Source organism: Hyperolius riggenbachi, chromosome 4 (genome assembly GCF_040937935.1).
Source record: "Hyperolius riggenbachi isolate aHypRig1 chromosome 4, aHypRig1.pri, whole genome shotgun sequence".
NCBI classification, from domain to species: Eukaryota; Metazoa; Chordata; class Amphibia; order Anura; family Hyperoliidae; genus Hyperolius; species Hyperolius riggenbachi.
Window position 1 is genome coordinate 205,716,744 of NC_090649.1, and position 22,104 is coordinate 205,738,847.

General features: G+C 42.4%; 1 protein-coding gene and 1 long non-coding RNA gene across 2 annotated transcripts in view; one reads left to right on the forward strand and one right to left on the reverse strand.

Moving 5' to 3' along the window:
* PDE6D (phosphodiesterase 6D) overlaps window positions 1–14,467 on the forward strand; it is a 65,607-nt gene extending 51,140 nt beyond the window's left edge. The window contains exons 3-6 of the mRNA XM_068281277.1: window positions 3,373–3,461; window positions 7,902–8,027; window positions 9,416–9,521; window positions 12,836–14,467. Of these exons, the coding sequence (XP_068137378.1) occupies window positions 3,373–3,461; window positions 7,902–8,027; window positions 9,416–9,521; window positions 12,836–12,917 (403 nt within the window). The 3' untranslated portion in view covers window positions 12,918–14,467. The remainder of the gene's footprint in view (window positions 1–3,372; window positions 3,462–7,901; window positions 8,028–9,415; window positions 9,522–12,835) is intronic.
* Window positions 1–22,104, reverse strand: part of LOC137571719 (uncharacterized) — a 230,080-nt gene that overhangs the window by 39,698 nt on the left and 168,278 nt on the right. The gene's annotated exons all lie outside the window — the stretch shown is intronic.

Consider the following 22,104-nt stretch of genomic DNA (forward strand, 5'->3'; position numbering starts at 1 on the left):
TCTCCAGGACTAAAGCTGGCCATACACTGGCCCGATTTGCGCCCGTTTCGACAGCAGATTCGATCACTGGGATCGAATCTGCTGCCAATCGTTCACGCTACACGGCGAATTTCGATCCATTTCGTCCGATCCCGTTGATCGCGCCGTGTGGAAAATAACCGTCGATCGCCCGCGGGTAAAGAGCGCATCGCTAGCGGCGTTCGAGTGCCCGACGACCGACGCAATAGAGCCTGCATACATTACCTGCTCCGCCGGCGCAACTCCAGTCTCCCGGTCACCGCTGCTCTGTCTGTGCTCTGGTCTCCAGGTCCGGCATGCCTCACTTCTTCTAGCCCGGCAGGAAGTTTAAACAGTAGAGCGCCCTCTACTGTTTAAACTTCCTGCCGGGCTAGAAGAAGTGAGGCATGCCGGACCTGGAGACCAGAGCGCAGACAGAGCAGCGGTGACCGGGGGACTGGAGTCGCGCCGGCGGAGCAGGTAATGTATGCGGGCGGGGCAGCAGCAGCAGCACCACCACAACAGATTGTGAACGGTTTCAGGCTGAAATCGGTTCACAATCTGTTTGCTGTAAAGGTAGCCATACGATCCCTCTCTGATCAGATTCGATCAGAGAGGGATCTATCTGTTGGTCGAATCTGATGGCAAATCGACCAGTGTATGGCCACCTTAAGACTTAGTCAGAGAGTTAATGGCTTGTTTGCATAGAGATAACAACTGGAGTTTCTTAACTCTTCCTGTACTGGAAACAATTAGACTGATGTATCTGATCTTAATGTTTTATTTCTTAGCTGTACTACACATACAAATCATAATATCATAATTTTTTTCCGCTTCAGTGTCTCTTTAAGCAGGTAGCTGTAATTTGATAAAAATGTAATTTGGTCTTTCTGCTTGTGCCCACTGCCCAGGATGTTTCCTGCAAATATTAATTTTGCTAAGTGTTAGCTACATTTTTGCTGCTTTGTATATGCTCCCTCCCAGAATACATGGCCTGATGCTTCTAATTATAGTGACCCTGGCCCCTAACAGGGATGACTAGATCCTAAGCTGTTTAATCCAGTTAAGAGATAACACCTCAGCCATGCTGTTAGGGCCTGCACTATGCTCCAAGCAGGGAATACAGCTGACACGAAATGTATTTTGTTTAGATTGCAAATTTAAATTTTAACAACAGTCTGTGCTAAAGGAAACTTTGAGCTCATATCAATAATTCACTATATTGTTAGTAAATCTGTTTTAATTTTTTATCTTTGAAGCATAGAAAAGACTCTCCAAATCAGTTGACTAATGCTTTTTGATAATTTACAGCAATGTGAAACAAGACTATTGCTAATTTTAATTGCAATGTGTGTTTGATTGCTCCTTGCTATGTGTCCATGGGTATAAAGCGGGCAGCTGCGATGTCAGCTAGGGCGTGGCAGACAACTCACCTCAGTTCTCTCTTCACTTGCCAGTCATTGCAGTCCCCTCCTGTAAATCTGTGATGTGAACATGTTACGGATGCCCGTGATAACTGGTAATGCCAGTTGTGTACCAACATTCCAATTGAACCACAATCATGTCAAAGTGGCTTCATTCCTATGTGTGCTGTTTGTAAGCATGGTGTGTCAGCATGTACAGCTTGATGCAAAGGCTAGTTTGCCAGCGTGCTTAACAAAAATAAAAAGTGCTAAAAATAGTTAAGGACCTTCTTAAGGTAAGATATGTGATGTTGGCCTGCCATAGGGCCGGGTGGATAAAGCCATAGAACGTTAAAGAACACCTGAAGTGACAGGGTTATGGAGGCTGCCAAATATATTTCCTTTTAAAGCAGTATCGTCACCATAAAAATCAAATTTCAACAGCAACTGGTCTGAGTGTATTAAATGATAAAGATGCTAATCCTGCATTCAAAACTTTCAAAACTTTTTCTGCTGTTATGATTTGGAGTTATCACATACTTAAGGAGCACTGGCCCTTTAGTAGTCGGTGCCAAAGAATTGCATGCTGGGGGTTCTTTTTATCTATAATGTATTCCTCCTTTTTCCTTTATTTCCCTGCCAGCTGCTTATCTGAAACCTAATCCCCTACTCACTTGTGTTTACAAGCAAGGCTGAGGCGACTCAGCGATTGGAGGAGACAAGAAAAAAAGTAAAGGGCAGAAATGACATCACGAGTTAGCCTTAACTGTGGGCAAAAGACATGGCCCCCACCAGGAACAGAATTCTCGTCATTTATATAACATTCACTGAAATCAAAACGTGGACAGTACAATACGTGTTATGTAAGTAGATCAAGTATTTATCTACTTATATATGTGTTTTTTCCCTGGCATAGTATGGCTGATCCTACTGCTTTAAACAACAGTTGCCTGGCTGCCCTGCTGATCCTGTCTCTTATACTTTTACCCATAGACAAGCATGCAGATCAGATTTATCTGACTAAAGTCTGACTGGAATGGATTAGCTGCGTGCTGGTTTCAGGTGTGTTATTCAGGCACTACTGAAGCCAAAGAGATCAGCAGGATGCCAGGCAACTGGTATTGTTTAAAAGGAAATAAATTTGGCAGCCTACATATGCATCTCAGTTTAGGTGACCTTCTAATCACTGGGGGTGGGAGTGACCTACTCATGGAGGAAGAGGTAAGGCTCTGGATCTCTTAGAGCCTTCCCAGTCCTCTGTGAGTCTCCTTGTTTCACCATCGGGCTATGTCTTCAGGTCTCCGAGTACTTCCCAAGACTAGCTGGTCTTTCGCAGTACGTAGCCACCCATGTTCTGAAATATTCTGGAGACCTTCGTACCTCCGCAGCCTTCTGAGGACCCCCGAAAGCTTCCTTGACATTAAGATTGGATGCTGGAACAGGGGCCTGGCAGTGAAACGAGGGGTTGCAGAGAGGAAGAGTAAGGCTTGAACGGATCCCCCTGGTTACAGGTATCCTTTAAAGCCCAATATTATGACCCCACACAGGTGGGAGGTGACCTCTAGGTCAACTACCAGCCATTTAGGAGTGTAGCTTTGTCACATCTGGCTTGTGCCATTCTTATTTTTTTTTCTTCCTAATTTGATAGAATGCTGTGAATCCCAAAAGCATTGCAATTTCTCTGTATGGTACAGAATAGTGTCTTTCTTGCATAATTACAGATCTCCCAACAAGGTCCTGGTGAACCAGAACTTCTAGGTGTGTAATGGCCTAAAATGCACCAAAATGCCCTCTTATAACACTTTTTTTACTTTGCCAGCATATCCTTTGGTGAGGTGTTCCTTATGGGATTTTACTGTGTTGCTTTTGGAAATTTTCACTGTATATATGGTAGTTCTTTTTATGGTTTGAAAGCCAATGTTTGCTTCTGCTTCAAAACACAGCAAGATTGTTTTTCACCTTAACCTAATAGAAATTCAATGATTCTCCGAGATGGCGAAACAGGGAAAACCATGTGGCAAGGAGCAGATGACCTTTCCTTTCCAGGCGTGGAACATGAAGGTACTGTGGCTCAGCAAATACAGGCAATAATATTGCTTTTCCTAGATCTCTATAGGCAGAACTTGTGTCTTAGAAGTTTTAGTTATAGAATCCTCGTTTACAGAAGAGAGGAAACTTGGTCTAACAGAGCTTGCACTTTCTTATACATTTTATTCATCATGTTACATTTGTCATTGTAATGATCAAGTCTGTATTTTGTGCCAGTGTCCATATCTTGATGTATAGCTATGTATGTATGTATTATGTACCCCATGTTTGTTTTTCGTACTGCGCCATGGAATATGTTGGCGCTCTATAAATAAGTAATCATAATAAACATTTATATACTGTGAATACTACCTGCAGATGAGCTTCAAGCAGTTCTCCTTATATTGTTTTTATTTATAATTTTTTTTACATTTTCACCACAGTTTCTTTTCAGGATAAACCTTTACACCTCATTTCCATGAGCAGCTGAACTGTGTGCTCAGCAAGCAGTTACCAGGCAGCAGCAAGCAGTTACCAGGCAGCAGCAAAGCAGTTGTGAGCGTTTGAAAGGCATTTCACTGCTTATCAACTGCTCGTGGAAAAAGAGGCCTTTTAACCTCCTGGGCGGTAAGCCCGAGCTGAGCTCGGGCTATGCCACCGCAGGGCACCGCTCAGGTACTGGTGTGCCGATTTGCAAAAAAATTTTTTTGTAACAGCAAAGTGCTAGCTGCGTGTACTATGTGATCGCCGCCGCGCTGATTCGCCACTACCCGCCGCCCCCCGCCCCAGACCACGTGCACAGCCTGGCCAATCAGTGCCAGGCAGCGCTGAGGGGTGGATCGGGACTCCCCATGACGTCATCACAATCCTCGCCATGGCGACGGGGAAGCCAACGAACGGGATTTCCTGCTTGCTCTGATCGCCGGGGGCGATCCGGGGGGGGGGGATGCCGCTGGTCAGTGGCTATCATGTAGCTAGCGCTAGGCTATCTACATGATTTAAAAAAAAAAAATAGTGCTGCGCTGCCCCCTGGCAGTTTTAATTGACTGCCAGGGAGGTTAAAGGACATGTTGTAGAGATTAGATGAGTGGTGAGATCCAATGGTGGGCTGAAATTTTGCATTGAAATTTGCAATTAAACATCATAATGCGAAATTTCATAATTTCACGTAATTTTTGGTGTAATTTTCGTACAATTTTGCGAACTTTTATGCCGACTTTGACGGTTAATTGCAAACCCCCCCATGCATGCTATGGCTACCAAAATTGCTACATATGTTAAGAAGAATAGTGGGTACAAGTGGAAAAAATAATTTTTCAAAAAGATCTTGTAGTTTGTGAGAAAATTGATTTTAAAAATGCAAAGAAACATGGGTTTTAAACTGTAATCTTTCAGTTTTAAAAACGATTATTTTCTTTGCATTTTTAAAATTTATTTTCTCAAAAACTACAAGGTCTTTTTGGAAAATTCTTGTTTTTTACTTGTACCCACTATTCTTCTTAAAGGGACCCCGAGCAGTGCTGGAATTTAAAAGATTACACTTACCTGGCGCTTTTTCTGGGCTGGAAAAGGCCCCGTGTAAGTGTAATCTTGTAAATTCCGGCACTGCTCGGGGTCCCTTTAACATATATACAGTGGAGGAAATAATTATTTGACCCCTCACTGATTTTGTAAGTTTGTCCAATGACAAAGAAATGAAAAGTCTCAGAACAGTATCATTTCAATGGTAGGTTTATTTTAACAGTGGCAGATAGCACATCAAAAAGAAAATCGAAAAAATAACCTTAAATAAAAGATAGCAACTGATTTGCATTTCATTGAGTGAAATAAGTTTTTGAACCCTCTAACAATAAAAGACTTAATACTTAGTGGAAAAACCCTTGTTTGCAAGCACAGAGGTCAAACGTTTCTTGTAATTGATGACCAAGTTTGCACACATTTTAGGAGGAATGTTGGTCCACTCCTCTTTGCAGATCATCTCTAAATCCCTAAGGTTTCGAGGCTGTCTCTGTGCAACTCTGAGCTTGAGCTCCCTCCATAGGTTTTCTATTGGATTCGGATACTGACTAGGCCACTCCATGACCTTAATGTGCTTCTTCTTGAGCCACTCCTTTGTTGCCTTTGCTGTATGTTTTGGGTCATTGTCGTGCTGGAACACCCATCCACGACCCATTTTCAGTTTCCTGGCAGAGGGAAGGAGGCTGTCGTTCAGGATTTCACGATACATGGCTCCGTTCATTTTCCCGTTAATGCGATTAAGTTGTCCTGTGCCCTTAGCAGAAAAACACCCCCAAAGCAAAATGTTTCCACCCCCATGCTTGACGATGGGGACGGTGTTTTGGGGGTCATAGGCAGCATTTTTCTTCCTCCAAACACAGCGAGTTGAGTTAATGCCAAAGAGCTCTATTTTGGTCTCATCAGAGCACAGCACCTTCTCCCAGTCACTCACAGAATCATTCAGGTGTTCATTGGCAAACTTCAGACGGGCCTGCACATGTGCCTTCTTGAGCAGGGGGACCTTGCGAGCCCTGCAGGATTTTAATCCATTGCGGTGTAATGTGTTTCCAATGGTTTTCTTGGTGACTGTGGTCCCTGCTAATTTGAGGTCATTCACTAACTCCTCCCGTGTAGTTCTAGGATGCTTTTTCACCTTTCTCAGAACCATTGACACCCCACGAGGTGAGATCTTGCGTGGAGCCCCAGAGCGAGGTCGATTGATGGTCATTTTGTGCTCCTTCCTTTTTCGAACAATCGCACCAACAGTTGTCACCTTCTCTCCCAGCTTCTTGCTAATGGTTTTGTAGCCCATTCCAGCCTTGTTCAGGTCTACAATTTTGTCTCTGACATCCTTGGACAGCTCTTTGGTTTTTCCCATGTTGGAGAGTTTGGAGTCTGCTTGATTGATTGATTCTGTGGACAGGTGTCTTTTATACAGGTGACTAGTTAAGACAGGTGTCCTTAATGAGGGTGACTAATTGAGTAGAAGTGTCTAACCACTCTGTGGGAGCCAGAACTCTTAATGGTTGGTAGGGGTTCAAAAACGTATTTCACTCAATGAAATGCAAATCAGTTGCTATTTTTTATTTAAGGTTATTTTTTCGATTTTCCTTTTGATGTGCTATCTGCCACTGTTAAAATAAACCTACCATTGAAATTATACTGTTCTGAGACTTTTTTCATTTCTTTGTCATTGGACAAACTTACAAAATCAGTGAGGGGTCAAATAATTATTTCCTCCACTGTATATATAGCAGTTTTGGTGTCAATAGCATGTATGAGGGCTTTGCTATTTAAGTCGGCATGAAATTACGCAAAATTTACGCCAAATGACGAATGACTATGCCGAAATCAGTTGAATTTACAAAGGTAATTACATATAGGTGTAATTGTAATTTTGCTGATTCTGATCATCACTAGTGAGATCAAGCAACAATTCTGTATCGGTATGAACCTCACTAGTCCACTGGGACTGCTTCTGCTTCTCACACACTTTCTGTGAATTAATTGTAATTAATCTTACCTATTGCTTTCCTGTTCTGCACTGTGAACATGAGATGGTCACCTGATTCAACAATGTACTCTTGGTAGGGATTAGATTATGAGCCCTTTTGAGGGACAGTAAAGTGACAAGACAATATACTCTGCACAGCGCTGCGTAATATGTCGGTGCAAGCCACCAACAGCCGTCCTGTCCCGCGCCAGTCCTCCACGAGCCTCAGTTCTCCCGCCGCCGCTCCGTTCCTCGACTTGTAAGTCGAGGCCAGCGCAGCCCTGCCACGCGTATCTTTTTTTTTGCGTTCCCCGCTGCAATAGCGCTATTGCAGACTGAATTGGGAAGAACAGATGCATGTGGCCAGAGCTGCATCGGCGCAGTGGCCCGGCAGCGAAACAGGAAGTATCTGGCGGCGGGAGAATGGAGGACCGGCACAGGACAGGACGGCTGCTGGGGACTTGCAGAAGCCCCAGGTAATGAAACCATGTGTTTAAAATGTATCTACAGTTCTGCTTTAAGTATTTATATAGCACCGACATATTACACAGCGCTGTACAGAGTATATTGTCTTGTCACTTTACTGTCCCTCAGAAGGGCTCATAATCTAATCCCTACCAAAGTCATAGATCTATGTATGTATAGTGTAGTGCATGTATCCTAGTCTAGGGCCAATTTAGGGGGAAGCCAATTAACTTATATGTATGCTTTTGGGATTTGGGAGGAAACCAGAGTACCCGGAGGAAGCCCACACAGACACGGGGAGAACATACAAACTCTGTGCAGATAGTTTTGATTCATACATAAGTAAGAGTACATTGTTATAATTTTTGTAGAAAGCCCTGTTTTACAAATGCTTTACTATTGAGTTTGAACCCTTATTGTATAAGGCATTCCGTTTAATACTCTTTGCAGCTGATTGTTTAAATGTGCCATCTACTCTTGCTTGTTTTATTCACTTTCTCTTGTTCACTTTTATATAGCACGTGTACCCAAGAAAATTTTGAAGTGTAAATCCGTTTCCAGAGAGATAAATTTTGCTTCAGAAGAGGAGATGGAGAATTTCAGACTAGAACAGAAGGTCTACTTTAAAGGACAGTGTCTAGAAGGTTATACCACATTTAATAGAATACATGTTTTTTTTTTTTTAAGTGAACCTAAGTCTATCTGTTTATGGTGTGACAGACCTGATTCATAAATCCTTTCCTTCCTCCCCCACTAAGCGTCTCCCACTGGCCAGCTGTCACCATCTTTAGTCTTGTGGTATTGGGGATAGGATTATAGAGACTCTGGTTCACCACAAGGCCTCTTCACACTGCAGCAGTTAGGTGCACAGGAATGTTTGTATGCTGCATTAACAGCCACTACAGTCATAGTAGATATGGTTCTCATCTTACATGAAATTTAAATTGCTTGATCAGCTATCGGGCATTTTGTTCGAGTCCTACAAGTTAACTTTGCAGGTGTATTGATGTTGCAATGTGGAAAGGAGCAATTGTGCACAAGGCATGAAGGTTGTGTTTCATTGAAATATAGTACAGTGTAAATTTCTGAATGTCCTTGTGGATATATGTACATAACATGGTTTCTTAGCACGGGCTGCACTGGGTGTTACCATAGAACCGGTGACACCTTGGCAAAAGCAGTTAGAGGCTCCAGCTGGCAGGGCCCAATAGCGTTGGGAAGTCTGGGAATGTGGTGATAAGGGCCTACATAATTCCTCCCTCCCTCTCCATGGGTCTCCCTCCTGTATCCCACTGCAGAGTAGGGTGAGGCTACACCCTACTCTACAGGGGAACACTGGGGTGTGTGGGGGGAATGAAACCGACCCCCTTCCCCAACAGGTACCACCAGGCAAGCTATATGTGGACTGGAGGGGGTACCAACAAATATGTCACATGGGGGGGTACCACTAGACCACTGGGGGATGTTACATGGGGGTACTACTAGTGTGCAGTCTCCTCAACCTTCCCCCCCCCCCCCCTCAACCCCTTTAAAAAAAAAAAATAGGAGGGGGGGGGGGTTGTAAATAATCAACACATTTTTGGCACATAAACTAGGTACGCCATTGAGGTGATCACAAATCTCTCCAGCACTTTTGCTTGTTTGTACTGCGGTTTAATGTAGTGGAATGATTAGATGCACAGGTCTGAAAATCCTGCCTAATCACTATTCTTTTCTTCAAAGTGTAAATGTGGAGGAGGTGGCTACCTTCTGTTATCTTCTTTTTATATTCACATGAGCATGTATGCTGGTACAAACTGAGCATACATATTTATGTGGCTGCATTTTAGTGGGCATGCATTGTGGAAAGTTAGGCTTTTTCATTTCAGCCATTTTATCTGAACAGCTAGGATTACGCAAACAACTTATTTGTAAAAGATAAAAGTAAATGGTGCTTTCGGACCTTTTTGAAGGCGATAAAGTCCTTTCCATAGAATTTATTTTAAACCTTGTTTCTGGTGTTCATTAAATTGTCATCGGTGCTGTTTTGCAGAATGGTCCTTTGAGTTTGGTTTTGTGATGCCCAATTCTGTGAATACATGGCAGTCCATGATAGAAGCTGCTCCAGAGTCTCAGATGATGCCTGCTAATGTTTTAACGTAAGTACAGTCGTCTGTTGTTTCACCTCTTGTCTGGGTTGTGAATAGATATTAAGCCATCAACATAAATAACTGAAATTGAAAATGTGGCGGCATGGCCTATAGATAATCAGTTACTGCTTCAAGTATACCCTTTTAGTATATTTCTTAACCCCCATGGCATTCAATTTCTGCTGGATTTCTGTAAAATTTTTGCCTGTAATCTACCAAAATGTGTCGAGCAAGGCCTAGCTCGCTGCCTGGGTGTGTCACTCTGTACTTCCTCTCCTTCACCCCCAATATTCAAACCATTGCTAAGGCCTGCAATTGCCATTTACGCCGCATCTCCAAGAACCGCCCCTTCCTGACTCTGAACACTGCCAAACTCCTTGTTCATGCCCTCATCATCTCCCGCCGTTACTACTGCAACACCCTTTTGTCAGGCCTCCCTCTAAACCACATTGCCCCCCTACAATCCATCATGAACTCAGCTGCTAGATTAATCTACTCCTCCCACCGTTCTGTCTCCACAACTCCCCTATGCAAATTCCTCCACTGGCTCCTGATCAGAATCTTCAGAATCGGCTTCAAGATTTTATGTCTGGCCTACACATACTACACAAATCATGCCTGCCCTACATCTCTGACATGGTCAGCAGATACATACCTGGCCACCCACTTTGCTCCTCCAATGACCTCCTCCTAACCACCCCATGCATCTCGCACTCTCATGCGTGACTGCAGGACTTCACTAGAGCCGTCCCCATCCTGTGGAACTCTCTCCCACTGCCCATCATGCTTGCCCCCTCCTTCAAGCCCTCAAAACTCACGTCTTCAAGAAGGACTACCCCACCTCGCTGCTACCCTATCTGTCTCTGCTGAGAACCTTTCGATGCAGCCCCCTCCAATTGTGTCACCACCCCCTCCCTTTAGATTGTAAGCCTTTGATCGTGCATCCTGCTCACAGAATAACATGAACTTGTATTATTGGGACTACTACTGCAGCATATGATCTGGCATTGTGTGTCTTATGCTGGGCATACATGGGTCGATCTGGCGGCCGATTAGCCGCCGGATCGACTCCCGCTGCGTACCCGCGATTCCCGCTCATCCCCGACGGCACTTCCTTATCAGCCGCTCGATTCCCTGCCATTGTCCGCCGGTGGGGATCGAGCAGCATCATCGGACCTGCTGAATATTATCAGCTGGCTGCATCAGCTGCTCGATACACGGTACAGAAACGTACCGTGTATCCCCAGCATTATTGCTTATTATCTGTATTGTGTTGTCTGTCACTCTAATCATCATGTCTGTAAATGTATTTAATGTCCAGCACTGCGTAAAATATTGGCGTTATATAAATCCAATAAATATTGATAGTTGTATATATTTTAAGTATGAGTTTCGAACACAATTTAATTTTCCCTTTCTGACAGGCCTTTAATTGCCCACTTTTCTACTTTTTTTTCAGAAAAAAATTACATATAAATGTGAATTTAAATGTGAAAACCACATGCGAAAAAATGGAACCCTGGCTTTAGAACCGCTGGACGAGCCTGACTCGTCCATACCGATTCTAGATATTTTTCTCTGGACAGTCAGGCTTGTCCATATCGCCAGGGAGCTTAATGTGTACAGTATATATAAGGCACTACATTTTTAAGGATGGTCAATGAAATGCAAATAATTTATTTGATGCTAATTTTTATGCAAATTTGTGCAGCTTGAAAATAGGCCAATCATATCTGGCAAGAGCTGTACTGTATTTGATTTTTCATTTCCATTGTCAAGCTTCTATAGATTCACTTTAAGTAATAAATATCAATGTGAATAAAAATCATTAATTGCTATGTAAATGTGTGGTATGTATGGCAATAGTTTCACCTGTTACTAATAATAAATCTCAAATTGAAACTTTGATTTACCCACCTACCCCTGTATGCAGTTGAACTCCCCACCTTCTGTTTAAAAAAGTGCCTTGGCATTTTTACGAAGATTTGATACTGAGAAATGAAACTTCATCACCAAGCCCCACTCTCTGCAGAGTAACCTGCCTCCAGCTCTATGGCCACAAGATTGCTCCTTGAGGAGGAATTTGGCAAGTGAGTCTGTGCTAGTAAATGAGCATTCCGTCTGGGCATTTTATACTGGAAATTCTGTAACTGAGCAGGTAATCGACCATGTGACATGAACCTGGAACCCTTTTTTATAAAGCAGTGACATATTGAAATATTACTCTGCATCCCAGCGTATTACAGGAAACGAACTTTGTCCAACAATGCTGCAATGTACCTTCTGTGGCTGTTGGCACTCTGTTGGCTGGACTGGGCCACATGATAATTGAAAATATCATGTGACCAAGCTGACCTATGTGGGATGAACCCGATTGAATGAACCCGATTTACAGCTGTGGGTGAACTCCCTAAGTGGGAGGAGGTTGCAAGCTTCTCTCCATCTCCATACACTTGAAGGATGTTCTCCAACTAACAAAGCTGTTCTTGTAACAAGATATGACCCTATCATTGTTACTCACTGCATCTTAAACAATGTGCCGGCACATTCTGAGATTTAACATTTTTAAAACTCCTTTGTAAATAATCCACTTTTTAGTAACTGATGAATTACTATTGCTTGTGCACCACTGGTTTACCACATTCAAATAAATACATGAAAATGAGGATCCTATAAAGAACTGAAATAAAAAAAAAAAAAACTAATAATAAACTAAACTAATTTTAAGAGTTAAAGTGAACCTCCGGACTAAAAATCTACTCAGCAGAACTGAAAAGGATTGGTGTTTCTTTAACAGTTTCACAGCATCAGAACTTTGTCTTTCTTACCAAAGCATCATTTTTAGCTAAGCTCCACCCATCAAAGAAAAAAAGCCCGGGCTTTTTTTTCCCTGATGCCGTGCAGAGCATGATGGGATTTCCTATGTTGTTCACGTTGCCTAGCAACTGGGAGGGGTGATCAGCACACAGGACAGTTGGAACTGTGTCTCATGCTCCCTGTCACCTCCTTTTAACCAAAAAGATGGCTGCCATCATGAAATCAAACATTTGCCTGTTCTTTTAAAACAGGGTGTGTAAGAGATTATATTACCTATCTATTTTAATTAACATAACTAATGTAACTTAATGACAGTATGTTTGTTTAGGCTGGAGTTCCTCTTTAACATTTGAATAAAATATTTGCACACATTGGAAGTATTTATTATTTTTAACTTTTATTGAATGCAATATTTTGCTTGATGCTTTTATGTGTTGAAGATATGTGATCTGTTCTGTCAGGTAGTCTATCTAACTTTTTCTCTTTTTCGTTGACTTGATTGACAGGGGCAACGTCATCATAGAAACCAAGTTTTACGACGCTGATCTTCTTGTTAGTACATCGAGGGTCAGGCTGTTCTATGTTTGAATCTATAGCTTCTTCATTTTGTACCCACCTTCCTTTTCTTTCTACTTCATATACATATATAAATATTATTTTATTGAAATAAGAAAAAAAACAGTTTGTTGGGTGCTACGGACTCGACTGCATTCCAGGTGTACACCCCATTCCAAATATATAGAAGGGCCTGACAGTGCTGCACGCTGTGGACCACTCTCCCATCATGTGGATCAACAAGCAATTGTGACATTCAGGGTTTATGGTTTTCCTATGTTCTTTGCTACATTAGGAGTTCACTAATGCAGAATGTATATAATTTTTTTTTGGGGGGGAAAGGGGGGGGGGGTGTTGAATCTGTCTGTGCTTGCCTGACAGGCAGAAGTTTAGCCTACTCTCTTGAAAATACAATTCCAGATTGACATCTGAGAAGCTCAATGTACCTCTTTGTTCAGTTGGATCTGATGTGTGTATATATATATATATATATACTGTATGTCCAGTTTGGGAACTACATTACTCAATTTTTCTAGCCTGTTACATCAAAATATAAACATCCTGCACACAGGCAGTAAGCCCAAATCTGCAAGCATAAAGGTGTGTGTGTGTGTGTGTGTGTGTGTGTGTGTGTGTGTGTGTGTGTGCGTGCGTGCGTGCGTGCGTGCGTGCGTGCGTGCGTGCGTGCGTGCGTGCGTGCGTGCGTGCGTGCGTGCGTGCGTGCGTGCGTCCGTATCATTTTTTCCCGCTCTATGTAAAATATTGAGTACACACCATGTAACTGTGAGACGTGTCTTTTCATCTCTTTTTAACATATCGCTCTATCTTCATATATCATATGATATATATAAAGGTGATTTAATGTAAAAACTAGCCCCATATGCAAATTTTTTTCCAACATTTTCTCCTTTTCAACATTTCGCAATGGAAAAAGTACCAAAAGTAAGAGAAAAGTTGCTATCAAAATTATTTTGTGTATTTTCTTGCTTGTTGGGGCATTAAAAGGCATTTGAATAACAACGTGAGAAAATATAGAGGAAACTAAGGAGAAAAAGTAAATTGCATATGGGCCCTAGACTCTGCAGGCATTTATTTAGGAAAATATTTGAGATCTGCCATTTTCTTCTGAAGCATAGTAAGTACAGCATTGGTTCTAGTAATTGGCATCATGTACCTTGGTAGAAACAACCATTAGACATTTGGTATCACTTTCCAACTGATTGTGAGTCTGTGACATTACCTCAGAGAGGTTTCTCATTCCACTGTGCAGATTTTTTTCTTCAGCTGCATAATGTTTGTTTGCACAGCACTGATTTCCAGCTCTACCGCTCCTTGCCAGATCCACATGCATAATTTAGCGATACGCACACCTCTCATGAGCAAGCTCACTTTTGCCACCCAGTCCATTGGTGCCTAGAGGTACCTAGGATGTACCCAGATTCTAGTTACACTCCTGATCACAGGCAACTTTGATGATCCTGCTGAGAGTTCTTTTGTGGACAATGGTGCTGCCAACCCCTTCAGTAGCAAACATCAAATCAGATTAAATGTTTGAGGCTCAAATAAAACTGGTTCCTCCATAATACTCTCTGATGTCTGAATTGTGTGCACCTGATTTTAATAATGAATTTGGGGTAAATTTGCATTTGTTACATTAAATTTCATTTTAGTTTCATTATAACAAAGATGCTCTATTATATTAAATTAATCTGTAATATCACCTTTATCTATTGTTAAAGATCAAATATCTGTGCAAATATGTTGGAAAGAGTTGAACTTTCATCTTTGTTTTTCCTTTTTCACATGAATGGAAAATTTTATATATATTTATTTTATTATATTCTCAGTGGTTTGCAAACACCTGCAAAGCAGAGAGTGCAAGATAGTAAATGGAAGCCACTAACTTCTGATCTGTTAGCCAGCAGCTGGCTACCTACCACAACTGCTAGTTGACCTCTCAGTAGTTAACGGCTCTCATTTGTCTCTACTTATTCCTGCTCTGTAGAGCCAAACTGCAGATTAGTTTATATGTGATAACCAGACAGGAAGACAACTGGATCTGGTGAAATGTATTTTAGTAACTGCTTGAAAGGAAATCTAAAGTGAGAGAAATATGTAAAGTCCGTTGGCTAATTTATCTTTTGAAAATACTAGCTCACTGCTGATTTGCTGATCCCCTGCCATTATTACTTTCTGAATCACTGACCTAAAACACATATGCAAGTCTGGTGCTCTGACTCCACTGGCTGCATGTTTGTGTCATTGGAGTGATGGAAACTGGGACGCCAAAAGATCAGCCTGCCCCAGGAAACAGATTTAAAGAGGAGATAAAGGTGTCCGCCTCCATATTCTCTCAGTTCAGGTGTCCTTTAAATTTTCATTATGGATACATCTGGGTTTTTTAAAAAAATGTATTCCACTATTATCATGTTAGTATGTATAAAACATACCTGCTTTGCATGTTTGTAGATCCTTTATACAGAACTACACAGAAACTAGCAGTTATAATACCCTGTACTTAGGCTTTGTTCCCATTATCAGTTGCAGGTGGTGGTGCATTATATTTCAATGCATTGCCACTGTGCTAATCTCCATAGAGTCCCTGCCCTCATTCAGTTACCCTAAATGTGTCATCACTGCTACATGCAAAACTGTGCACAGCTGTGCAATAATGCCACACATAGCGTGTTGCTATCTATGGCCTTTTTAAAGGTTCCTGAACTGCTGTTTAACATGAGGGTTAACATGTATATGTATTGTCCCAATCCTACTGAGAACTAGGCTGTGTTCCTTTTTATTTTCTCACAGTTTGGGTTAAGAATCCAGGGCTGTGAATGACACTTTCTCTGCAGTAAGACTTACGTTTGACAGTAGCTAATGACTCATAACAGGTCCACTAGACTTTTTTTGTGGCAGAGGAACACTTCTGAGTGAAGGGAATAGGAAAAGCTCAATAGTTCTAAATGGGAGCTTTAAAACACTAAAGTGAATGGGACCCTCCCCTTAAAAATAATCAACCAAATATTTACCTAATGAAAGGGAAGGCTCTGGGTCCTATAGGGCCTAGTTCCCCAACCCTGTCCTCAAGGCCCACCAACAGTACATGTTTTGCAGGAAACCACAAACATGCACAGGTGAGGTAATTAGTGTCTCAGCAGAGCTGATTACCTACCTCTGTGGATTTCCACAAAACAAGCACTGTTGGTGGGCCTTGAGGACAGGGTTGGGGAACACTGCATAGAGTCCTCCTACTCCTCTCACGGCCCCCGTCTTCAAGCGCTGGTTCCCCGATAGCAGCATTCGACCAATTGGTCAAATACTGCTCTTTCTGCTACCGAAGGAGTCTTCAGGAACCCAAGTGCGCGCACTTACGCATTTGCAGTATGGAGCTTTGGGAGCACTCGGCTCCCGAAGACTTCCAAACCTCCCGTGGTCGAGGATTGAAACGGGAGACGCCATCTCTTAAAGCGGAACCTTAGAGAGAAAATAAACACATTGTTTAACTTACCTGGGGCTTCCCCAAGCCCCCAGCAGCCGTCCTGTCCCGCATCGGTCCTGCCCAAGCTGCCGTTCTCCTGCCGCCAGCTACTTTCAGTTTCGTCGCCAGGCCACTGTGCCTTCGCGGCTGTGTCCACTCGTATCCTTTCTTCGCGTTCCCCGCTATTGCAGACGGGAACGCGAAGAAAGGATGCGCTTGGCAGGGCTGCGCTGGCATTGACTTACAAGTCGAGGTACGGGATGGAGCGGCGGCGGGAGAACTCGGGCAGGACCGGTGCAGGACAGGCCAGCTGCTGGGGGCTTGGGGAAGCCCCAGGTAAGTGAAACAATGTGTTTATTTTCTCTCTACAGTTCCGCTTTAACGGAGGGGACTTTGAGAGGTGCTGAAAGGATCTTTTTTATGATTCCCATTAGTTTTAAAACACTATAATTCATTCTTCTGAGACCATAAAACCTTGAACTTTTAAACACTAGAGTAAGTAAGTAAAATTGTGGCATTAAAGGATACCCGAAGTGACGTGACATGAGATAGACATGTGTATGCTATGCTGTGTTCCTTTTTTCTTTCTCTGCCTGAAAAAGTTAAATATCAGGTATGTAAATGGCTGACTCAGTCCTGACTCAAACAGGAAGTGACTACAGTGTGACCCTCACTGATAAGAAATTCCCCTTTTTTTATCTCTTTCTTGCTCTCAGAAGCCACTTTCTGCTAGGAAAGTGTTTTATAGCTGGAATTTCTAATCAGTGAGGGTCACACCGTAGTCACTTCCTGTTTGAGTCAGGACTGAGTCAGCCACTTACATACCTGATATTTCTCTTTCAGGTTGAGAAAGAAAAAGAGGAACACAGCATAGTTATTTGTGTGCTAGGTACTGTACATACCCATGTCTATCGCATAGTTACATAGTTATTTGGGTTGAAAAAAGACATACGTCCATCGAGTTCAACCAGAGAACAAAGTACAACACCAGCCTGCTCCCTCACATATCCCTGTTGATCCAGATGAAGGCGAAAAACCCTTACAAGCCATGGTCCAATTATCCCCAAAAGGGGAAAAAATTCCTTCACGACTCCAGATGGCAATCAGATAAAATCCCTGGATCAACATCACTGGGCATTACCTAGTAATTATAGCCATGGATGTCTTTCAACGCAAGGAAAGCATCTAAGCCCCCTTTAAATGCAGGTATACAATTTGCCATAACCTGTGGCAATGCATTCCACATCTTAATCACGCTTACTGTAAAGAACCCTTTCCTATATACATGGCTAAAACCTCCATGTGCAGATCATATCCTCTAGTCCTTTGAGAAGGCCTAGGGACAAAAATCTCATCCGCCAAGCTTTTATATTGCCCTCTGATATATTTATACATGTTAATTAGATCCCCTCTAAGGCGTCTTTTCTCTAGACTAAATAAACCCAGTTTATCTAACCTTTCTTGGTAAGTGAGACAATTCCATCCCACATATCAATTTTGTTGCTCGTCTCTGCACCTGCTCTAAAACTGCAATATCTTTCCTGTAATGTGGTGCCCAGAACTGAATTCCATATTCCAAATGTGGCCTTATTAGAGAGTTAAACGGGCAATATTATGCTAGCATCTCGAGTTTTTATTTCCCTTTTTAATGCATCCCAAAATTGTATTAGCTTTAGCTGCAGCGGCTTGGCATTGAATACGATTTAACTTGTTGTCCATGAGTACTCCTAAGTTCTTCTCCAAGTTTGATGTATCCAACTGTATCCCATTTATTTTGTATGGTGCTAGACCATTGGTACGACCAAAATGCATGACTTTACATTTTTCAACATTGAATTTCATCTGCCATTTATGTGCCCATATAGCCATCCTATCCAGATCCTGTTGCAATATGTCCCTATCTTCCCGAGAGTTGATGATTCTGCACAATTTTGTATCATCTGCAAAAATAGCAACATTGCTTTCTACTGCATCTACTAGGTCATTAATAAATAAATTGAAGAGCACTGGACCCAGTACAGACCCCTGTGGGACCCCACTGCTAACAGTCACCCATTTTGAGTATGATCCATTGACCACAACTCTTTGTTTTCTGTCCATTAGCCAGTTCCCTATCCATGCACTTCTCTTCCCCAGTCCTTGCATCCTCAACTTTTGCACCAGACTTTTGTGGGGAACAGTGTCGAACAGTGTCATCATGTCACATTGGGTATCCTTCAAAGTGAATGGGAACCGCATTTAAAAAAATACTTACCTAAGGAGAGGGAAGGCTCTGGGTTGTATAGAGCCTTCTGTCTCCTCTCTCGGTGCTCTCTATCCTGTGCTGGCTCCCCCCGTTTCAATCCCCCACTGCAAGAGAGCGTGCTTGCGCAGGTACAGTACAGGGCCGCCCTTCTTCAGGAGCACTCGGGCTCCCTGAAGACTTCAGAAGCCTCCTTCGGCCGGGTAAAGCAGTATTTGACTAAATTAGTCAAATACTGATACCGGGCGAGCCAGCACTGGAGCGAGGGGACCAGGAGAAGAGCGGGAAGGCTCTATAGGACCCAGAGCCTTCCCTCTCCTTTGGTAAGTATCTGTCTAATTTTTTTTTTAAATGCGGTTCCCATTCACTTTAAGGACAATTTTATTTAGAAGTAAGACTATAGATACAATTGTTTATCGCATCAGTTTATCTTCAGTTGAAGGTTGCTTTAACCTCCTTGCCGGTTATCCCGAGCTCAGCTCAAGGTAACCTGCGCAGGAGGATTTCTCAGGCCCCGCTGGGCCAATTTGCATAATTTTTTTTTCCTACACGCAGCTAGCACTTTGCTAGCTGCGTGTGGTCCGCTACCCGCCGATTCGCTGCTACCCGCCGCGCCGCCCCCCCCCCCCCCCCAGACCCCTGCGCAGCCTGGCCAATCAGTGCGGGTGGATCGGGATTCCCTCTGACGTCCCGACATCCATGACGTCATCCTGCCCCGTCGCCATGGCGACCGGGGAAGCCCAGCAGGAAATCCCGTTCTGAACAGGATTTCCTGCTTACTCTGATCGCCGGAGGCGATCGGAGTGGTTGGGGGGATGCCGCCGCTTAGCAGCTATCATGTAGTGAGCCCTGGGCTCGCTACATGATTTAAAAAAGTGCTGCGCTGCCCCGTTGCCGGCGGGAATTGGACCAGCAAGGGGGTTAATGATGTAGCTTGCACACCATGTGCAGTGTGCTGTATTGTATGGCACAAACCCTTTCGGGGCCCTTGAGTAGTGGATCTCAGAATTTACAGTGTCGTCTTTTAAATTGTGCAGCCTTTCCTACCTCACCAAACCCAATAGGGCCACCACACATGCTCTTGCTGAGAAGACTGGATATCCTGCATAGGAGTCCACCTGAACAAATTTACATTCCATACAAAAGTTCTGTATATTCCTGCGTATAAGACTACTTTTTAAGCCTTGAAAATCTTCTGAAAAGTTGGGGGTCGTCTTATACGCCGGGTGTCATTGATGCCGGGTGATACGCCCTATCCTGTTACCACCTCTCAGATCTCCCTGCTGAGGGAGCGCAATCTATTCTTCCATACCGCTCTGATAAACAAGTAGACAAGGAGAGCTGACCAATGCAACAAGTCAATTGACTATATATTTTTATATACTGGGTAACACATACAGTACAGCACCAGTATCTGTTCTTACACAGCACCAGTACATGATTCTTTTATTTTTATTTGGTGTGCGTTGGAAGAGGGGTAGTCTTATACGGCGAGTATATCCCAAACTCTATATTTTAACTGGAAAAGTTGGGGGGTCGTCTTATACGCCGGAATATACGGTACTCTATACTCTTGCAGGATAAAATATATATATATATATATATATATATATATATATATATATATATATGAGTAAGTCAATAATATAAGCAAGCAAGTTGAAAAAAAATAATTATGTTCTTTGTAAAACAGACTTAAATAGTTCCAGCATCAGAAAAGTAAGATTTTTTTTTTTGAGTTCCTCCAACCTGGGCAGGACCATCTGCCCACCCAGGCATGGAACAGAAGCTATTGATGGAGAGGTATTTTCCATTTTCTGGAGGCGTTCAAGGCGATGCTTGCTGGAGAGCATTAGTCAGTTACAATACCTTGGAGCTCTCATTTATGTTTTTTTGGGGAAAACAGACAACGCCTGTCTAGAGGTATTAACAGAAAAACTGAAAGTGATGTGGAAAAAAAAATGTATATATGTATTTTTTCTGTATAGTGTTTATATATTATATGATGCATTGTTGTCTAAATGTAGTGGGAGCAGGGATAACTCGGATTTCTATATCATTTATTATATCCTAAAAAAATAAAAATAAACAGGCTATAATAATCTGTATAGTTATAGAAAAACTGTTACTTGAATAGACCTACATATATAGCCATAAGTGAACTTGTAAAGGTTTCCCGTGTTTGACAATATTGGACCTTTAATGAAAGAGTGTGAAAGCTGCCATTGCTGACCTGCTTGTTCCCCCACCCCATCTGCCTGGCTATCATGCTGATCTCCTGGCTTCAGCAGAGTCAATGACACATCTTTGATAAAGTATGACGCTAATGTAAGAACAGGTCCTCAACACCTAACCTGGGCTAGTAACTTAGGGCCTGAGCACACTTGTGTGCTTCTCTACATTAATGTGCATCAATCCATAGCATTGATGTGTTTGCTGAAACATACATGGAAGTGGACAAGCATACTCAGTCCAATAGAAAATATTTAATGTAGAGGATCAGCATGCACCAGGAAAACTGCAATTTTTAGATCAAAGTCAATAATGGCAGCTTTCATAACCACTTAGTACAGGTCAGTGAGTGTGTGTATGAGGATTTAAGGTGAACCTTATGTCATCTCAATACCCATAGAACATCGGGTACCAGTTACAGTGCTTGCATTGTTTGCGGACAACAAAAAAGAAGCAATGAAGGCCTGTATTCAGCAAGCACCTGAAAATCTGGGTCTGCCAAGGCACACATGAAAAACCATTCTGAAATTGGTGCATAGAGGTAGCTCTTGATTAACACCAGATTCAATTAGCGTTAAATAATTAAAAACCTAGACTAGTAAAAACATTAAAATAGTACAATTTAAGGTATCAAAAGATACAAATATTCTAGGAGAAGGAAGTAAATACATGTTGATGATCTCATTCCCTGAAATGCATCTCTGCCATATTGGAAGACTTACAGACTTCCACAGTTGCTGATGATAGACATGCTGGCAATTTCTCCTTCATGATCTGGAAGATGTTGCAAGGCGAAAGTAGAACTCCTCTGAAAAGTATCATTGTAGCTTTGAACAGAGTGCAGAAGGAAGAAACCACTGTCAGGTTTCTATCTTTGTCTGTGTGGTAACTGGTGAGATGGCTCACTGCCGGGCCCAGAGAATCATTCTCATCAAGAAGTGAGTTAATTCCTCAAACAGTAAAACAGATGGCAATAAAAACCTGATAAGTGTTATTTTTTTTTTACTTCCACTTCTAGAAAATGTGGTTTCCCATTACCATCGGAGTTACATTCACTGGAAAGGGGAAGTAGTGTGAAAATATTAAAACACTCCTGACAGACTCTGATCCTTTCCCATTCTATCCAGTAAGCTAAAAGTTACTTAATATTCCTTCAACACATTATCCAAAAAGTAAAAAAAAAAAAAAAATTTTGCATGAAGTTCTGCTTTAATATTTACATTGACCCAATCTCTCTAATTCTAACCTTGCTTTCATCCCAGACATAG